The sequence below is a fragment of the Odocoileus virginianus genome, chromosome 34, assembly GCF_023699985.2.
Source record: "Odocoileus virginianus isolate 20LAN1187 ecotype Illinois chromosome 34, Ovbor_1.2, whole genome shotgun sequence".
NCBI lineage: Eukaryota > Metazoa > Chordata > Mammalia > Artiodactyla > Cervidae > Odocoileus > Odocoileus virginianus.
The window spans coordinates 35,503,186-35,523,893 of record NC_069707.1 but is presented as its reverse complement, the minus strand read 5'-3'; the positions used below and the strand labels follow the sequence as shown (position 1 = coordinate 35,523,893).

Here is a 20,708-nt window from a genome sequence, read left to right as displayed (position 1 = left end):
GCTACAGTCCATGGGGTTGCAAAGAGTCAGACACGACTGAACAACTAAAGCACACACATGTAAAAATAGGTATTAGTGAATTGCAACCACTATCTCTACCAGATGAGTGAGATATCATATTGATAATGTACGGGTTTGACTTAAGTATGTAAATGATGCTTTGGGCTATAGACTATGACTACTTATGGAAAATCGTAAATAAAAATTAAAAGTAGCTGAACATACAGAAATACAATATCCCTTTTTAAAAAGATTAATAAAATAGGTTAATAGGTAAACTTTATAGCTTTAGAGTCCAGAAAAATATATATTTTTGCAGTCATCAAAATTGCAAACATTCTGCTTTTTGGTTTGTTGTTTTTTTGAAAAGGGATACTGCATCTTTAACACATGTAAAGTCGTATATCACCCATTTTCTACTTACAGGTAGTAGGAGTAAGAATAGTAGCTCCTCCTGGCAAGCAAATCACAGACAGTGGAAAAAGAGAAGCAATGGTGAATGAAAAGCGTGACTCTGTCACATTCAATAAAGCAGAAAAATGTGCGTTAAAAAGTAAAATAAAATAAAATAAAATTCATGTTTTTTTTTGGTCTGGATTTCAATTTGCTCATGCATTGGTTAAATATCTTTCGCCATGCAATTAAACAGACATATGCAATAGAAAATAAAATTTAAAATACATAATTTGGAAAAATAACATGCTGACTTTTCTATAGCCAAAAAAATTGAAAAATTAAATGGATTGTGTATTTTTAACATGCAGTTAAGCATAATATCATCCATAACCATCTAAATGTCATGACAGATGGAATAGCTGTGTATAGAACTTCTACACTAAATTGACTATTTTTCTTTAAATACAAAACATAAAGATCTATTAGGTTAATACAGAATATATGCAGAATGACACCTTAATTTCTATAAATAAGTCATTATATCTTATTAATATACAGGTACATATATATATTATGTGAATATACATATGCACCATATACTACAAATGCACAAAGGTGTTTCTACAGCAGATGTATGTGACCATGATATCATATACATTTACTGTACTGAAACACAATTTCATATTTATGTTTGGAATTATTAATGTATTCATGCTGCAAATTTAAAATAATACATAACCAATGAAAAAATGGCATACATTTAGAAATAATTCAACAGTGATTAAATTAAAATGACTTTGCGTTTTGAAAGATGCAATATCCCTTTTCTTAGCCTAAAAACTTACTTTATATATACCCTTCACTGCAGAATTTTACTAAATTCCAAACCATTTCTTTATACAACAACCAAAAATACACAGAATTTTTTTCAACATGAGAAATATACCTACATATATTACTCCCAGTGAGAGATAAAGTCTTGAGAAACTTAATTTCCCATAAAAGTAAAGATAATGCAAGGCTAAAATAATTTGCTTTTCTATTATTTTTATTATAAATTTGTATATTAGCATATCATATAGGGAGACTACATGATATACTAAAATTGATAACTTTGATCCTAACATTGTTATAATACCTATATCTTTGTGTATGTATAATAAACATATTTATGATTAGATCATACACAATATATGTGTGATATACTATGTATATATAACTAAAAGTTATTATGAAGTTTCTTAGATAAGTAAGGGATTCTTGGTTATATTATATAGAAGATAATATACCTAAGCATGTAACTTTATGTACCTATAAAATCTGCAACCTTCTCTAGTCCTAGAGGTAGTGATGAAGAAAAGAGAAAAAAAAAAGAAAAAGAACAAAATCCCTAGCATACTTTCTAGTAGAAGACAATCAATTAAAGCATAATTATGAAAACTCAAACATTAAACATTTTAATAGAGAGGCTCATCTATCCAACCATTTAAAATATGAACCAGGAAAAGAATTTGATGCATTAGGCAGTTTTAGAGAGTGTCAGAGCATTTTAACCACACAGAAAAATCATGCTTAGAGATTGTTTTGATGTACTTTAAAAAATTTATGTTTCATTTTTGGTTATTTTTGAAACAGACAGCCACAGATTAGAAAGGCTACAACAACAAATGAGTGCTTTCAAATAATTAACCAATAAAACCAGTATTAACCCAATTTTAACTAAGACATAACCAGAGGTCATTTTCATGTTTTCATATCCAGCCTGAAGTAGCTGAAATACTTTTAACTCTAAAGCAAAGTTAACTCTCTAAATATCGAGTTTAGTTTAACTCTCGAATATAAATTTAAACTAAGTAGAAACTAAGTAGATCTGAAAGTTGTATTCAATGATTTATTGATCTTGATTGGCAAATTTATTAGTAAAGTGTTTAAACCTTCCTGTCTCAAATATGATATAATTTCCAACCACAGAGGTAGACAACAGAAAAAAGAGAAAGCACTATTGGGGAAAGCACGTATGTAGCTAATTTAACACAAAACACTATAATGCATACCTAATGTTTCTAATGCAGATGTGTCTTCTCCAACATATATATCTCCAGGGGGTAATTGTAAAGAGGCAATACATTAAAATAAACTCTTATAGAATCATTAAACATGTAGTATGAGTCATCTATATTATTAATGATTTATTTTGAGTACAAAATAACAATCATAATAGTATATTATATGATTTAGTATGAAGTAAGCAACATCTTTTATTATATTCAATATAATTAATGAATGAGAAATATGTCTATACACCAATATTTTAGAGCTATACTCAGCAAAGATTTTTTAGTAATCCTTCCAGATTGTAATATTGTTAAAACATATAATTGGAAGGATTGGAGAGTTCCATTAATTTCTAAAACAATGCCTTACAGATAATGATATTTTATAGAATAAGAAAAAGTTCAAATTAAAAAAACTATATTCTCTGAAATGCTTTCTAGTAGAAGTATACCTTAATCTACCAAATATAATTCAATTTAAATTCCTGTAGGTCTTAATATCTTCATATAATTCCAGAAGATGGCGATATTGGTTGCTATAGTATAAAACACTAATGCTCAATTTAAAAATTTGGTTCTTCATATTAAAGTGCTAAAGTATTTAGTCAGTGAATATTAATGTACAACATAAAATAATGTTCATATTTCTCATATCTTATTTGTAGTCAACATTTAGAAAAACAGTAAAAGTACAAAATAATTCATATACCAAATATCATAATAAACTCTAATTTTGCCATGCGTAATAAAAAAAACCTTCAAAACATAAGATACATTAATATCGCAAGCATTTGAGGAATTTAAATTCATACATTGATTTCAAGGTTAAATTGACAAAAGCATATTTTATATCCAAAATTAAACTGCAAATAACCAATTAGAATTTATTTTCCAAGCAGGGGAAATATACTTAGAAGCTGGCAATATTTTAAAAATTCAATTCTTGTTGTTTATTCTCATTTAAAAAGAGCTCAGGGAAACAAAGAAGTGTCTGAAAACTGGTAACTGTGACACAAACGGTGAGTGGGTGGGACAGAACAAAATTAGGTCTTACCTCTTTTTCACAATTAATATGACTACGAGGAGGAGGAGGATGAACACCAGAATCCCAGCACTAATGCCTGCGATTTTCACCACTCTGTCAGTCTGCTTGGCTGGGTCTGGAATCACTTCTGGTTCTTCTGTTGCTGCTGCTAAATGAATCAAAAAAATAAATTACTGAAAGCAGCTAATTATCATAGAAAGGAAAATTATTCCCAGCTAAGTATTACTACAGAAGGACAATTTATTTTATTTGAATAAAAGTAACTCGAAAATATAAATATGGTAGCATGCTAAACTCCAACATGAGAGATTTAAGGTTAAGGGAAGTATTTTTTGAAGAGAGTGTTGTTAACATAAAAAAATAAAGGGAATGGTTAAATATTTTCCTTCAAGTGTCCTTAAGAGTAAGGACACAGGATTTTTAGCCAAGAGTATGGTGGAAAGAGATGAGGTTGGATTTAGAGATCCATTCTTTTATCACTTCATTCAACAAGTACTTCTCTGCTCCAATGCAAGGTGCCATGCATGACCCTTTAAGGTAGTGTCAATGGCATTTATCTGGGATACAGAGGGTTTTAGTGTAAGTGCTGGAGGTGTGCGTTTATGATATGATTTAAAAGATTTGAAATAAATCGCTGATTTGGAGGAAGACAAGAATAACCAATGGAAAACAAATTTGCCAGGGAATATTTCACATCCTCTTAACAAATAAAATCCAGAATACAAACTTGAAAAACAGAACATTGAGAAGACGAAAGTTTTTTTTTAATTCTTTCTGTCTCCTCACTTTCTTTCTTTCTCAAAGCAACCACCATTCCTCACAAACAAAAACAATTAATATTACAAATCTTAAACAAATCTACAAGCTCCAGTAAGCCTCTGAAGACATTTTTCTTTTATTTGCCTTGAAAACTGGCAGGGAAAACATTATTATCTACATTTTACAGATTAAAAAAAAAACAACAACTGAGGCTTAGAGATACGGAATAAATTGTAAATTGCTCAAGAACAGAGACAAAATCTAACACATCTTCTAAAGCAGCATGTTTCCAGGCCCATGGCCCCTTCTTGCGAAGAATCCATGTGACAAGAGAACAGGTGATTCTTAGAATTACGCATATTTAGGAAACTGCTTTAAAGAAGCCATCACAGCGTCAAGAGATGCTGGCTGAATGAACAAACAAGGGGATCCCTAAATCTATCCTCAGACCTTTCTAGTGGATAATTAAATTCCCTTTTACAAAGTATCCATTTTTCTATATTCAATCCTTTCTTCTTTAGCTTTTCTTCCAACCTCTTCTTTCACTCCCAAACCTGCACATTTAAATATCTGCTCCAGTGTTTCAACTAGGCACAGTCTCCTCCCAAAGGGGACTGACACAGGTTGTTAACTTTTAATTTATCCAAGGAGAAAATGAAAAAGAACTAATAAATCCAGTATCAGTATCATTTCATAAAATGGCAATGTAAAGGTATATCAGTAGGAAACATAGTTTGAAGAAAAGTGTTACAGAGAACACAGTTAATTCTCCAAAGTAATTCACTATAACCATCTTAACATATTATTTTGATAGGACAGGATAAAATTCCCCACGGACCAGTATAAGATAACTATAATTCTCAAGAAAGAAAAGCAAGCCTTCAGTTTGTTTCTTCATTAAGCAAGGGAGTTATCCTTTCTGACGACACTTGCCATATATCCAGGCTTCAGGGAATTTCCAATTTCAAATAGAGGTTCAGTTCAGTTCATTCACTCAGTTGCTTCCAACTCTGAGACCCCCATGGACTGCAGCACGCCATGCTTCCCTGTCCATCACCAGCTCCCAGAGCTTGCTCAAACTCATGCCCATTGATTCAGTGATGCCATCCAACCATCTCATCCTCTGTCGTCCCCTTCTCCTGCCTTCAATTTTTCAAGCAGCAGGGGCTTTCCAGTGAGTCAATACTTTGCATCAGGTGGCCAAAGTATGGAGTTTCAGCTTCAGCATCAGTCCTTCCAATGAATATTCAGGACTGATTTCTGTCCAGGATTGACTGGTTTGATCTCCTTGCAGTCCAAGGGACTCTCAAGAGTCTTCTCCAACACCACAGTTTAAAAGCATCAATTCTTTGGAACTCAGCTTTCTTTATAGTCCAATTCTCACATCTGTACATGACTCTTAGAAAAACCATAGCTTTGAGTAGTGGACCTTTGTTGGCAAAGTAATGTCTCTGCTTTTTAATATGCCATCTAGATTGGCCATAGCTTTTTTCCCAAGGAGCAAGCGCCTTTTAATTTCATGGCTGCAGTCACCACCTGCAGTGATTTTGGAGCCTAAGAAAATAAAGTCTGTCACTGTTTCCATTTTTTTTCCCCATCTATTATCCATGAAGTGATGGGACTGGATGCCATGATCTTAGTTTTTTGAATGCTGAGTTTTAAGCCAGCTTTTTCACTCTCCTCTTTCACTTTCAACAAGAGGCTCTTCAGTTCCTTTTTGCTGTCTGCCATAAGGGTGGTGTCATTTGCGTATCTGAAGTTACTGATATTTCTCCTGGCAATCTGGATTCCAGCTTGTGCTTCATCAAGCCCAGTACTTGGGATGATGTACTCTGCATATAAGTTAAATAAGCAGGGTGACAACATACAGCTTTGGCGTACTCCTTTCCCAATTTGGAACCAGTCCTTTTGTCCCATGTCTGGTTCTAACTGTTGCTTCTTGACCTGCATACAGATTTCTCAGGGGGCAGGTCAGGTGGTCTGGTATTCCGATCTCTTGAAGAATTTTCCACAGATGTGATCCACACAGTCAAAGGCTTTGGTGTAGTCAATAAAGCAGAAATAGATGTTTTTCTGGAACTCTTGCTTTTTCTGATCCAACGAATGTTGGTAATTTGATGTCTGGTACCCCTGCCTTTTCTAACTCTAGCTTGAACATCTGGAAGTTCACAGTTCATGTACTGTGAAGCCTGGCTTGGAGAATTTTGAGCATTACTTTGCCAGTGTGTGAGATGAGTGCAATTGTGCAGTAGTTTGAACATTGTTTGGCATTGCCTTTCTTTGGGATTGGAATGAAAATGGACCTTTTCCAGTCCTGTGATCACTCCTGAGTTTTCCAAATTTGCTGGCATATGTGCAAAGTGCAACACTTTCACAGCATCATCTTTTAGGATTTGAAATAGCTCAGCTGGAATTCTATCACCTCCACTAGTTTTGTTCATAGTGATGCTTCCTAAGGCCACTTAACTTCTCATTCCAGGATGTCTGGCTCTAGGTGAGTGATCACACCATCGTGAAGATCTTTTCTGTATAGTTCTGTGTACTCTTGCCACCTTTTCTTATTATCTTCTGCTTCTGTTAGGTCCATAGTGCCCATCTTTGCATGAAATGTTGTTCCCTTGGTATCTCTAATTTTCTTCAAGAGATCTCTAGTCTTCCCCCATTCTATTGTTTTCCTCTATTTCTTTGCATTGATCACTGAGGAAGGCATTTTAATCTCTCTTTGCTTTTCTTTGGAACTCTGCATTCAGATGGGTATTTCTTTCCTTTTCTCCTTTGCCTTTCACTTACCTTCTTTTCTCAGCTATTTGTAAGGCCTTCTCAGACAATCATTTTGCCTTGTTGCATTTCTCTTTCTTGGGGATGGTCTTGATCCCTGCCTCCTGTACAATGTCACAAACCTCTGCCCATAGTTCATCAGGCACTCTGTCTATCAGATCTAATCCCTTGAATCTATCTGTTACTGCCACTGTATAATCGTCAAGAGATTTGACTAAGGTCATACCTGAATGGTCTAGTGGTCTTCCCTACTTCAGTTTAAGTCTGAATTTTGCAATGAGGAATTCAGGATCTGAGTCACAGTCAGCTCCAGGTCTTGTTTTTTGCTGACTCTATAGAGCTTCTCCATCTTCAGCTGTAAAGAATATAATCAATCTGATTTTGTATTGACCATCTGGTGATGTCCATGTGTAAAGTCATCTCTTGTGTTGTTGGAAGAGGGTGTTTGCTATGGCCAGTGCATTATCTTGGCAAAACTCTGTTAGCCTTTGCTCTGCTTAATTTTGTACTCCAAGGCCAAACTTGCCTGTTACTCCAGGTATCTCCTGACTTCCTACTTTTGCATTCCAGTCCCCTATGATGAAAAGGACACCTTTTTTGGTGTTAATTCTACAAGGTCTTGTAGGTCATCACAGAACCGTTCAACTTCAGCTTCTTCAACATTAGCAGCTGGGGAATATACTTGCATTACTGTGATACTGAATGGTCTGCCTTGGAAATGAACAGAGATCATTCTGTCATTTTTGAGATTGTACCCAAGTACTGCATTTCAGACTCTTTTGTTGACTATGAGGGCTACTCCATTTCTTCTAAGGAATTCTTGCCCTCAGTAGTAGATGTCATGGCCATCTGAATTAAATTCCCCCATTCCAGTCCATTTTAGTTCACTGATTCCTAAAATGTTGATGTTCACTCTTGCCATCTCCTGTTTGACCACTTCCAATTTGCCTTGATTCATGGACCTAACATTCCAGGTTCCTATGCAATATTGTTCTTTACAGCTTTCCTTCCATCACCAGTCATATCCACAACTGGGTGTTGTTTGGTTTTGTTTCTGTCTCTTCATTCTTTCTAGAGTTGTTTCTCCACTCTTCTCCAGTAGCATATTGGGGACCTACTGACCTGGGGAGTTCATCTTTCAGTGTCCTATCTTTTTGCCTTTTCATATTGTTCATTGGGTTCTCAAGGCAAGAACACTGAAGTGGTTTGCCATTCCCTTCTCCAGTTGACCGCGTTTTGTCAGAACTGCCCACCATGACCTATCAGTCTTGGTTGGCCCCACACAGCCTGGCTCATAGTTTCATTGAGTTAGACAAGGCTGTGGTCCATGTGGTCAGTTTGGTAGTTTTCTCTGACGGTGGTTTTCATTCTGTCCTCTGATGGAGAAGGATAAGAGGCTTATGGAAGATTTCTGATGAGAAACTAACTGTGTGGGAAACTGGGTCTTGTTCTGATGTGTGGGGCCATTCTCAGTTAATCTTTAATCCAATTTTCTGTTGATGGTGGGGCTGTGTTCCCTCCCTGTTGTTTGGCTTGAGGCCAAACTGTTGACCCTCACCTCTTGGAGACCCACAGGCAAGTCTGACTCAGATTGAATTGCTTATCATATTTCAAACTACATGTTATGGTTCAATTCATCAAAACATGCATTAAATATATTGGAGATCTCTTCTTTCCCAACAACCACGTTAGGAATGCACATGTATGTCACTGTGCATGTATGTTTAAATATATTTACATATTTATGTATGTATACATATATATTCAATAAAAGCAGGGGGAGTATATTTCAAAGTTGGATATAAAACTACAAGGAATATATTTATTGTTTGCAATTGTCAAATTGGACTGGCTTGACACAGTTACTGCTTGAGATAGGGAGACAGAATGTTTGATGTAGAAATCTCTAGAAGAAACTTTAGGGCATGCAACAAATCATCATGATTCACGATTTAGAGCTTACTCTAATAAGGTTCTATGTTACACATGCCTTTCAGAGGGTAAGAATAATTCCTTTGTGATTTTCTGCCCTAACTCCCAGAATTAATCTTTTTGCAATGCTTTGGAAGATTATTTCTTGTTTAATGAGGTAAATCTATTTTTAATATAGCATTCTAATTCAATTAAACAAATGCTATTATGAGATAACTTTACAAGGATATTATGCTTTAAGTAGCATATGTTATGTTTCATAAGAATCTTCAGAACTACTAGGATCATCCAAAAGTAGACCACTCTCACCATATACACAGTATGAACAGCCAGCCTTAATACTAACTGCAATTAGTAATTATATAACAACAGTGACATGCAGGTGATGGCTAAACAATTTCAAATACAGAAGATGAAGAAGTTTTAGAAGTCTCATTTAATAACACTGATTTGCTCCTGAGTTAATTTAAACATATTTCCAGAAATAAAAAGTCAAATCTAAAAGTAAACTTCTGGCCAAAGATAGTGAAACTCTGCAGGTGTATTCAGTCTGCAAAGTAGTGAAATATTTATAATTTATTATGTAAAACAGTGTTACTACTTTAAAGTCATAGAATATATGTCCTTATAAAACACTGGGCTTCAATTAATATTTACCATGTAGTTAAAAAAAAAATAAAACAAAGCTTCTTCATCTGAGTTGGGTAAGACTGCTTGTTTGTCATGATTACAAGTCCTGTGCAAAAGAGCTGTTTGTCAATGCTTCAAATCAGTATAAATCTTGAGTGGAGAAGGCTAATCAAATTCTTCAGGAACATACGATTTGCTGGTTGTTTTCCATTGATTGTGAATCCTCCTCAAAGTCTTTAGTTATGACTTATTATTACCAACAGCGTTTTTTATTAAATGTCTGCATAAATTTATTACATTATATACCTTAATCACATGCATTTCTCCAAGTTTTTGCCCTACTAAACCAAGGAACATAAATATTCTATTTAAAATCATTCAAGCTTGGAAGATTCATTAATGGAAACACAAGAAGTAGCCCCTAAGTGAGCATTTTCTATTTTCTTCAAAGAGAGAAAAAAGCTATTACAGTGACTGCACCCCTGAGCCCTGTTCATAATTTATGCACATACACAAAGGCAGTGTGGAGCACCTTTTTCAGAAATGGTTTCTTTTGCCATAAATCTTTACCTTTTTTAATCTGCCAAAGAATATTCCAAGAGTCCCCAGTGTTCTGAAGCCAAGAGCAGCATAATTCTTTGGACAGCAGGAAAATAACTAAGGCAGTATTTTATGTTTATGGAACAAATTTATGAGATGCATTTTTGGGGGCAAAAATAGTTGAAGTAACTTTACTTAGGTAAAAAAACATATAAATACCTAAAAAATACATACATTTAATTAAAAAGAAAATTACACAGTAGCTGCAATCATACAAGTACAATCCATCTTCATGACAGATTTTAGAAATAGAAGCCTCTAAGTACCATATATTAGGTGATCTCATAGTGCCTTTAGAGACACCATCATACTGCAAATCCTCCAGGTATTTCACTAATGCTTTCTCTCCTCGTCAGTTATCATCTGGAAAATTGTTCATACTTACTTCCCAATTATTACTTATTACTTATAACCGGGCTGATGTCCCCCAGTGGCACTGATCAACCATCACCAACGTCTCTTATGACTGACTAGTTTCTGAGTCCCATGTGTACTTATTTCACACAACCTCCTGAGAGCATCTGACATTGCTGCCTACTCTGTTTTCTTCAAACATTCCTTCCTGGGGCTTCCACTACTTGATCATCTCCCAATTTTCCTATGATGCAGGCTTTTTCTTTCCAGATCTCCATTGTGAGTCCCTCCCTCATTTCCTTTAGAAAATAAATGCTGCTTTGAGTTCCTCAGTGACAACCTGAACGTCCTGACTCAGGTTTCCATACTTTTGACTTGGTGATTTCATCTGCTTCTATCACTTCAGTTGCTATCCATGCTGATCACTCTCAGATCAATATACAGTAGTCCCCTCCTTCCAATTCAGTTTCACTTTCTACTGTTTCAGTTACCTGTAGCACACTGTCAGCTAAAAATATTAAATGAAAAATTCCAGAAAGAAATGATTGGAAACATACTGAGTAGCATGATGAAATTTTGCACCATCCCAATCCATCCCACTCAGAAATCCTAACCATCACATCATCAGCTCTTGACATCCAACCATCAGCTTCATCATGGCTGCATGATTCAGGATCATTCTAAGCAGATGATCCTCCTTCTGACACATCACTGGAAGGTCAATAGTAGCCTAATGATAAGATACAATGTTTATGTCATTTATCTTGCTTCATCTTATCAAGCAGGCATTTTATCACCTCATATCATTGCAAGAAGGGTATATGCAATAACATATTTTGAGAGAGAGCTATATATCACATTCACATATCTCTAACCAAGGACTCCAATCTGAGCTCCTGACTCAGGTAGTCACTGGATTCTTTTATACGTCTGCATTCAATGTAGGAAAGTCACTTTCAACACAACGTATCCCAATCTGAACTTGTTCAGAAAATGACACAACTTTCTACACAGCGTTCAAACAGAAAGCTGAGCATCATTCTTGAATGTTCCTCTCTCTCCTTATATCTAGGGTTAACATATAATTTATCATCCAAACTGGAATGCATTTGAAAGTGAAGGGGAATACTCATACTCAATAATTATGACAGAACAAAAGGCAAACACTGGAATTGTCCTGGGTAAACTGGCATACACGAACACTTGACTTTTCTCCCCCTGATACAATTAACTGCAAACTACTACTACTTAAGTATCTCCTGTCCCGGGCGCTCAGGGCCGGTGCACTGGGATGACCCTGAGAGATGGGATGGGGTGGGGGGAGTGGGAGGTGGGAGGGGGGTTCAGGATGGGGGACACATGTACACCCATGGCTGATTCATGTCAATGTCTGGCAAAAACCACTACAATACTGTAAAGTAATTAGCCTCCAATTAAAGTAAATCAATTAATTTTTAAAAAAAGTATCTCCTGTCTCTACTTTCTCCATCCCCACTGCTGCTACTTAACGCTGGTCAACATCATCCTTTAACCAGATTACACGGAAGCCACGTGTTTTACCCCACAGCTGCATTCTCTGCCTAATGCACATCAAAACCCACAGTGCAGCGCAAAGTCTAAGACCGCAACTGTGTCACGTCACTCCTCTAGCTAGAGTTCTCTAAGGCTTCCAACTGTGGTTAAGTCCGTGAAAGCAGGGACCATGTGTTATTTTGCTTACCACCATATTTCTAATAGGACCTGGAAATGTGTAATAGTACAAAATACTGGTTGAATAAATAAAAGAATAAAACTAAACTTGCCTATGGTTGATCATAATGATACAAAGAAAATCCGCTGTCTTAAAAAAACACAAGGATATATATGACCAGGCATATACGTTGTTTTTTTTTTTTTGGGGGGGGGGGTTTGAGTATTGGCATAAGATGAACTTCTTATATAGTTTTTAGGAATAGTAAGTGACATAATGGGGCTTCCCAGGTGTGCTAGTGGTAAAGAATTCACTTGCCAGTGCAGGAGACACAAGAGATGCAGGTTTGATCCCCTGGTTAGGAAGATCTCCTGAAACAGGAAATGGCAACCCACTCCAGTATTCTTGCTTGGAAAATTCCATGGCCAGAGAAGCCTGGCGGTCTACAGTCCATGGTGTCGCAGAGTTGGATGTGACTGAGCATATACACACACAAATCATGATGGGGAAAGTTTTTTTTTTATAAACTGAAGCATGTATAGTGGAAAGTAGAAGTATTAATACATTTTGCTTCTTTGGATGGAGACAGCTTAGACATTAGCCCTTTGGGGCTATCATATAAAAATTAAAAGTTACGGATAGGGGAACTGATATTACTGAAAAACAGTTTAAAAAAAAATCTTAGCAGTCTATTGTATAAATATATAATGATGAGTTTTGTAAAGTACATGTTATTAATTAAATAGTCTGCCACAGTGGACGGCTAAGCCTTAAGGGCATCTTGAAGTATGCATTATTTAACTCAGTGATCCTTTGAAGTCACTTGCTTCATCATGTCATATGATTTTATGAAACTTGTCTAGTCTTAGATTATTGATTAAAAAACAGGGTCTATCAGAGTTTTATATTGGTGAAAAGTGAAAATATGTTACACCTTTTTTTTTTAAATGAAAACAAGAATATAGTTTTGTTTTTGTTTAATAAAGATATGGACATTATCTCAAACTTTCTGATGTGGAAAATAACAGTGAAGAAGTCTATGGAGGCTTTAAACAACTATGATATAGAAGTATAGATTAATATTATAAATATTTTAAATTAATTTCACACTGCTTAAGGCATCTCTTTGTAGTCTTAGAGTCTCTAAATTTGTTTTTAAACCCATAGTTCAAAATGCTACATAAAATCCTGAAGAAATAATATAAATACTTTTTGTAAAAGCAAAATAAATAAGTAATACATTTCAGAAACGTACTTAAGGGTCAAAAACCATGCAAAAATATTTTTAGTTTTATTATTTTTTACTTCATAGTATTTAATGAAGGGCAAATTTAATTTTGCCTATGGATTTTTCATTAAGCTTCCCATTTCAATTTAATCAATTCAGTAAAATACAGATTTAGGTGTTCTCTTACTTCTTAAACACAATTGAGTCTGTCTACTATGTTACCTCTGAAATCTGTCATTAATTCTTGATTGCATCTTCTCCCTAACTCAGATCAAGACCCAGTCACCTTGCTTTTTCACTAAGCCTTTCTGCTTCTCACGTAGCCTCCTCATATTTATCCTCTACATTGCCAGCAGAATGAGTTTTTGAAAATGCAAAGGTGATTAAATGAGTCCTTTAACTGTTTTCTATTTAAGAGGAATGGCAGAAGTTCTTGGTATGACATATAAGGCCTTTCAAAACGAAGCTATAATCAACCTTTTTGATCTCGTCTGCTGACAATTACTTTAGGGTATCTTACACCAGAATCAATTAAAAGCTTCAGCCACTCCTCAAATACTCAAAATATTCCTTATTCTACTCCAGGGGTTGGCAAACTGTGGCCCTATAGATTGCATCCAGCAGATTTTGACTGTAACTATTACATGATTGCAAATATTCAACTTTATAAGATAATGCCAAGTTGTTACCAATTTAACATACTCACAGCAGTGTATATAACCCTGTTTAAATTACATCTTAACACTTTGCATTATCAGACTTTTGTAATTTTTGCCAATTTAGGTCTAGAAAATGATATCTATTATGCCTTTGATTACTAAAATCATCTTTGAGATACTTGTTTGAAGTATTTATACCTATTTCTTTTCTGAAATGCTTGGTGTGCAACTTTGACCCATTTTTTTTCCATTTGGTTTTTATCTTTTTCTTATTGATTTACAGTAATTTTCTATGTGTTTATACTAATTCCTTGCTAGTTATATGTGTTGCAAATACCTTCCATTGGGTGATGTTTCTTTCACCTTATATATAGAATAGCTTGATCAACAGCAGTTCTTAATTTTAATGAAGTCAAATATATTAATCACTTATTTGAATAAAAACAATCTCTTCTTTTTTCCTCTAAAAGTTTTAAAACTGTGCACTTAATATTTTACCCTGGATCTATATGGAATTGCTTTCTGAGTATAATATACAGTAGGAAGGTATTTCAGACTGCTCCACCTTACATAAACATCCAGTTTCTGTGGACAACTTTTCAGTTGATCCAATGATCTACAAAACCACTTAATGCAGGAATTCAGTTTCCAGATTTTCCATTATTTCCCGAAAGGAAATGCTCTGTGCTGATATAACATGGTTTTAGGTTATTATAGCTCTATAATATGTTATAATATATCATGGGCATGTTTCCATGTGTAGTCCTCTCCTTCTGAAGTATCTTGGCTGGTCTTTATATTTTGCTATGGATAACTCCTTCAGATTAAACTTTGGCTGATAAGTGATCCCCTCACTTCTGTCAAAGCTGCTGTCAAAATAATCCAGCCAAAGAGTTATTTACAAATTTCAAAACTGTAGAAAAGTTCCATTTGATCTTTTGCAAATGGTTCTTTGTTTAGTTACTCTTGATGGCATCTTGCTAATCTTTGTGATTTGCATTTTTGTTTCTTTAAATATTTTGTACACAGCTCTTAGTTCTTTCGTATTCTGTACCCAACAACCCAATCCCTGCAGTCCTTTGGGAATTATTAAGATCTGCTTTTTTTTTTTTGCTATACTTCACAGTGAATTACTTTCATGAATGATCGGTGACCTTTGATTGTGAGTTAATTGCTTTAGGTTAGTCTGTGAGAATGCTTCAGACCGAGATTGATCATGCTTTCACCTAAAAAAGAGAACCTGCATCAGCTTCTGCCAGTAATCATGAGGTGGCAGAGGACACGGACTGCCTCTGCATCCGTTAAGAGAGTCAGCTCCATATTTTTATAACAAAAATATGGATCTGGGTTTCAGTCTCAGCTCTGTTGCTCACTAGCTGGGTAAACTTGAGGAAGTTATTTAACCACAGCTTTCCTCAGTTTTCTTATCAGTAAAAAAAGAAATGATAACGATACCTAGGTTCCAGGTTGAAGGAAAGATACATCTGCTAAAATACATAAAGTCCTTAGGACAAAACTTGGTATATAAGGCCTCAGTAAGTGTAATAATTACATAAATGATAATTAAATTCAGAGAACTCTTTACAAATCTAGATTTTTTTAACCATAGCTGGTATGTGTTCAAATAAAGAACATCAAATCAAGAGACGTCTAATTACAAATATAAAAAAAGGAGTCAAGTTGGAGAAATAAAAATACCAATAAATTGGCAGTCAGATAAAATTCTTTCTAGAAAAAGCAGTCATGAGGAGATACATGAATGAATGGAATCTTATATCCATGAAGAAGGAATGTGTTTCCTTCCTTTAATAAATAATTAACTGTTGTTCCTGGCATGTTCCTGAAACAATTCCAGCCTCTGAAGATTCATCCTGGCTTCCTCGGTGGCCCAGTGGTAAAGAATCTGCCTGCAATGCAGGAGATGCATAGGAGACATGGGTTTGAGCCCTGGGTTGAGAAGATCGCCTGGAGAAGGAAATGCAACCCACTCCAGTATTCTTGCCTGGAAAATCCCACGGACAGAGGAGCCTGGCAGGTTACAGTCCATGGGGTCACAGAGTCAGACATGACAGGACACACACACACACACACATTCATCACTGAATAAGACAGATAATATCTCTGCTCTCATGCATTTACATCCATGTTGTGAAGATGTAAGATATAAGTAAATAAGCATCATCTGATAGTGAGAAGTTCTACACTGAGAATTGAAATAGGGGATGAGACAGAAGACCACAGTGATCTCTTTAGATTCAAAGGTGAAGGAAGATTTCTCTGAACAACCTAGAGGTAGACAGTGTGGCTTTTCACTGAGAAAAGGACGAGTGTATCTTATCAGTAGCACAATGTATCAAATGCGTTATCTAGAAAGTGAAAGGGTTAGTCATTCAGTCATCTCTGACTCTGTGATCCCATAGATTGTAGCCCACCAGGCTCCTCTGTTCATGGTATTCTCCAAACAAGAATGCTGGAGTAGGTTGCCATTTCCTTCTCCAGGGCATCTTCCTGATCCAATGATTGAAACTGAGATTCCTGCATAGCAGGCAGATTCTTTACCATCTGAACCACCAGGGAAGCCCTGCCTTGTCTATTAACTAGGTAATAAATGGGGTTCAGAGATTATAGAGCTATCTACTTGATTTAAAAAAAGGGTTTTCTTTAAACCTCAAGTAATAAAGGTGATCAGAGAATAAAAACAGAGTGAATTAAAAATAACTTACTTCGGGAAGTAAAAAAATAAGAAGGCAAATAATATAAAGCTATGGCCCTGGGGAATAATAAGAAAGACCACATTTATACCAAAAGCACAGGAAGTGGAAAGTCAAGTATAAAATAAGGAACTACATTTTCTACATACTGATTATTACCTGTGGGACATTCAAGTAGTAGTTCCCTATTAAGAGTAAAATAGATTGAGCTAAGTATTACTGAGAAATAAGAAAAATACATTAAAACAGACAATACTGGATCATGTATCCACACACAGAGTTTACAGCAAAGTAGGCTAAAGAACTAAAATCTGAACCTTAATGTGAAATGTTTACAAAGTGATAATGTGAATATCTGGAGTTGTTGGGGGAAATAGCTTCATGATAATGTCAGTGATATTTTTCCTCCTATAAACTACAAGATGAGGAAAGTCTCTTCTTCAGGGGAAAAAATGGAATATTAAAATCCAGGCATTGCATTTAATTAAAAGGCAAATGCACTTGACATTTTTGTTGGCACGGAACTCAAAATGCCAGATCTGGGCCAGTCATCCAAATATGCCAGTTACAACACAAACGGCACACACACACACAAGTGTAATATAATTGGAAATAATACAGGAAGAAGTAGAAACCAAACAAAACCTTTATTAGTGCTCAAATTATAAAGATGTGACATAACCCCAAATAAATATGACCTGCTTTTAACCTATTTCTACTTTCCTTATTTGTAAAATGGGTTAAGATTAGCTGCTTTTGGCTGCTTTTACTTATGAATTCTACTTTCATTTTCAGCAGGTCATTTTCCACCAAGGCTTGGAAAATTCATTAATCTGGCATATCTCAGAAGAACACACAACATGGTTTAAATCATATTAATATAGGCTGCAGTGCAATTTTCTCAGGTGTTTATTTACTAAATTAGAGACTGCCTTAATATTGCACAGAGGAGCCAGATTAAAAAGTGATTTTATTTGAGTTCCAGCTATTCCAAGATAATTTAGTATAAAGTTTAAATTATTAATAAGTGTTTTAGAACTTGAGATTGGTTTTAATCCAAAACATCTTTTGGCTGTGAGTGAACAGATAGGAGCCACATTTTTAAATGGTTCTTGATCATCGAAAATTACCTAAGCACTGGCTATATTTCACAATTTCTACTTCTCAAAATATCTAGCAAACACTTACATTCAAAATACTTAATTGACTACATTTGGTCTACTTCTAGATGTAAAGATTTTTTTTTTTACACTCAAAGCCCTTCCCTGTTGAAACAGGACGCTCTCAATAGCAAACGTCCATCACTTCAGTGAGGTTTTTCTCGTTCTTCAGTCTCACCCTCTTCTGAATTTCTACACACTTACAGATCGTTTCTTACCTGTACCGTAAGTCACAGCCTAATGGAGGTATGGTGGAGTTAGAGGAGGAGTAAGATTAATATTTGGAGAAGGAAATAACAATGCACTCAAGTATCCTTGGTTGGGAAACCCCATGGACAGAGAAGTCTGGTGGGCTACAGACTTGGGGTCGCAAAGAGTTGGACACGACTGAACAGCGAAACAACAGGTTAAATTCACTGATTATATGAACTTGGGGAGGTTAGATGTCTTCTGTGAATATCAATTTCTTTCATGAAACAGGGCAATAATATTTTTATACATGTGCTTTGCTTAGTCATATCCAACTCTTTCCAACCCCGTGGTCTGTAGCTCGCCAGGCTCCTCTGTCCGTGGGGATTCTCCAGGCAATGATACTGGAGTGGGCTGCCATTCCCATCTCCAGGGGATCTTCCCAAACTAGGGATCAAACCCAGGTCTCCTGCATTGCAGGCAGCTTCTTTACCATTTGAGGCACCAAGGAAGCCCAATACTGGAGTGCATAGCCTATCCCTTCTCCAGGGGAACTTCCCAACCAAGGAATCGAACCAGGGTGTCCGGCATTGCAGGCGGGTTCTTTACCAGCTGGCTACCAGGGAAGCCTGTTTTCATACATATTAAGGAGTAAATGAGATAACCTTAAAGAAAGCTCATTAAGGTTTGTTTCCTGTGTGTTTCCCATTTGTGTGTATCTTTTCTTCTCTGTGGGCATACATCAGCATTTCCCTCTCTCACAAACTGTAGGGATTCAGGAAATACTTGATCTCCAAATCCCTCACATGTGTCACAGATTTAACCACCAACAATCTACAGGACATTGCTTGTGAGATAGAGTTTTATAGTGTAAATGCAAATAGCCTACTTAACTTTTTGCCCACTATTTTTAAAGGTATGTGCTTGGTAAAAATCCATTCTCAGAAGAATGCGCCTCGGTGGTGCCCTCAGCTTTCCCACACTCTGAGCAATACCCTTTTCTCCTTTATCCCCACTTTATTTTCCACAGTGACTAACCACTGAGAGTTTTTTGTCTGTTTGTTTTATCTTTTCGCCTTTTTGACATCCCAACTTTTGGTCCTTTACTTTTCTTCCCTTAAATTCTAATTCTCAGAGCCCTCAAACAAGTGGCCTCATTTTCCTTCAACCTTTAGTATATTTGCTTTTTCAGTGACCTCCAGCTCACTGAATCCACTGTTTCACATACTTTTTCCACTTACTGTTTTGAATTCCTTAAAGCTGGTTTCTAAGTACCTCATGCCAAGTGAGTCCTGCTACAGTCAGGGACGCCTGGCTTACGGAAAAAAAGAAAAACGTTCATTTATTCTGAAGAGATCTTTGAGGCCATGTGCCCCAGTTATCACCAGAACCCACATTAGGTTCCCAGTCCTCAATACTTCCTGGCAGACCTGCTTGTCTTGGATGACACTGATCAACTCTTCTTCCATTAATCTCAAGGTGAATTTACTCTTTCTCATGGGCTTTGCTAAGCCTTAGACCTTATAAGGGCTTCCCTGGTGGCTCAGAGGTTAAAGCGTCTGCCTGCAATGTGGGAGACCTAGGTTCAATCCCTGGGTAGGGAAGATCCCCTGGAGAGGTAGCAACCCACTCCAGTATTCTTGCCTGGAGAATCCCATGTACGGAGGAGCCTGGTGGCCTACCGTCCACGGGGTCACAAAGAGCCGGACACAACTGGGTGACTTCACTTCAGACTTTATAAGCATATTATTTTTCAGTCCTCACAAACTAACACATTTTCATGTTTTGGAGATATAGAAAACCAAACATTTTGAAGGACAACTTCTACAAAGTATATACATACTTGGTAGACTGCACGCTAGGTCCTGCCTAATCTTGACTGCTGGAGGTCACTACATAAACCAACATGCGCTGACACAGAGATTACAAATCTACATTATAAAATCCCACCCTCAGTGCAGTTTTCTTTAAGAACACTGAACTTTTCTGACCTGTAGAGAACTGAGTGGTGGGATCACCGGAAGCCAGGAAAAGGCCAACAGAGGTAAAGCAAAGACTAAAGTCTGGATAACCAAGTATGATTTGAGAAACTGTGATCCTCAAAGATAGTCAATAAATTATTAACATCATGTGCATATTAATTATCCCAAGATTCTTAACTGAAGATTGATTTCTAATTGCCTTGACAAAAAACAAACAAAAAAAGGTGAAATTACAAGTGAAGCGTCAGGTAAACACAGGCTCCACCCTGTTTTTCTTATTGGTTTTTGCAACATAATAATTTCTTCTATTTTGCAAGGATAAAGATAAGTCTCTATTCTAATTCTTTTATTTCTTCCTTTCATTCCCCTAGATTAGGTTCGTTTGGTTTACTTCACATCTCCTTTCCATATCATCCTGGATCTGTGAGTTGTCTCCAACAACCTAGTCTTGAGTCTGCAGGAAACAAGAGCAGGTATGTGTGAGTGCCTCAGACACGCTCTACACGCTCACCCTCACACCGGTGCTGCATCAGTGATTTCC

The 20,708-nt window shown here is 36.1% G+C and overlaps 1 protein-coding gene across 10 annotated transcripts in view; it reads right to left on the bottom strand.

The window, feature by feature from the left end:
• Positions 1–20,708, bottom strand: part of PTPRK (protein tyrosine phosphatase receptor type K) — a 594,471-nt gene that overhangs the window by 40,990 nt on the left and 532,773 nt on the right. For 3 of the 10 annotated variants that reach the window (XM_070461331.1, XM_070461333.1, XM_070461334.1), the window contains exons 14-16: positions 3,505–3,643; positions 2,451–2,492; positions 425–454 (exon numbers count right to left, since the gene is read on the bottom strand). In XM_070461331.1, coding sequence (XP_070317432.1) covers positions 425–454; positions 2,451–2,492; positions 3,505–3,643 — 211 coding nt within the window. The remainder of the gene's footprint in view (positions 1–424; positions 455–2,450; positions 2,493–3,504; positions 3,644–20,708) is intronic. The other 7 variants (XM_070461337.1, XM_070461338.1, XM_070461339.1 and 4 more) reach the window with 4 other exon arrangements.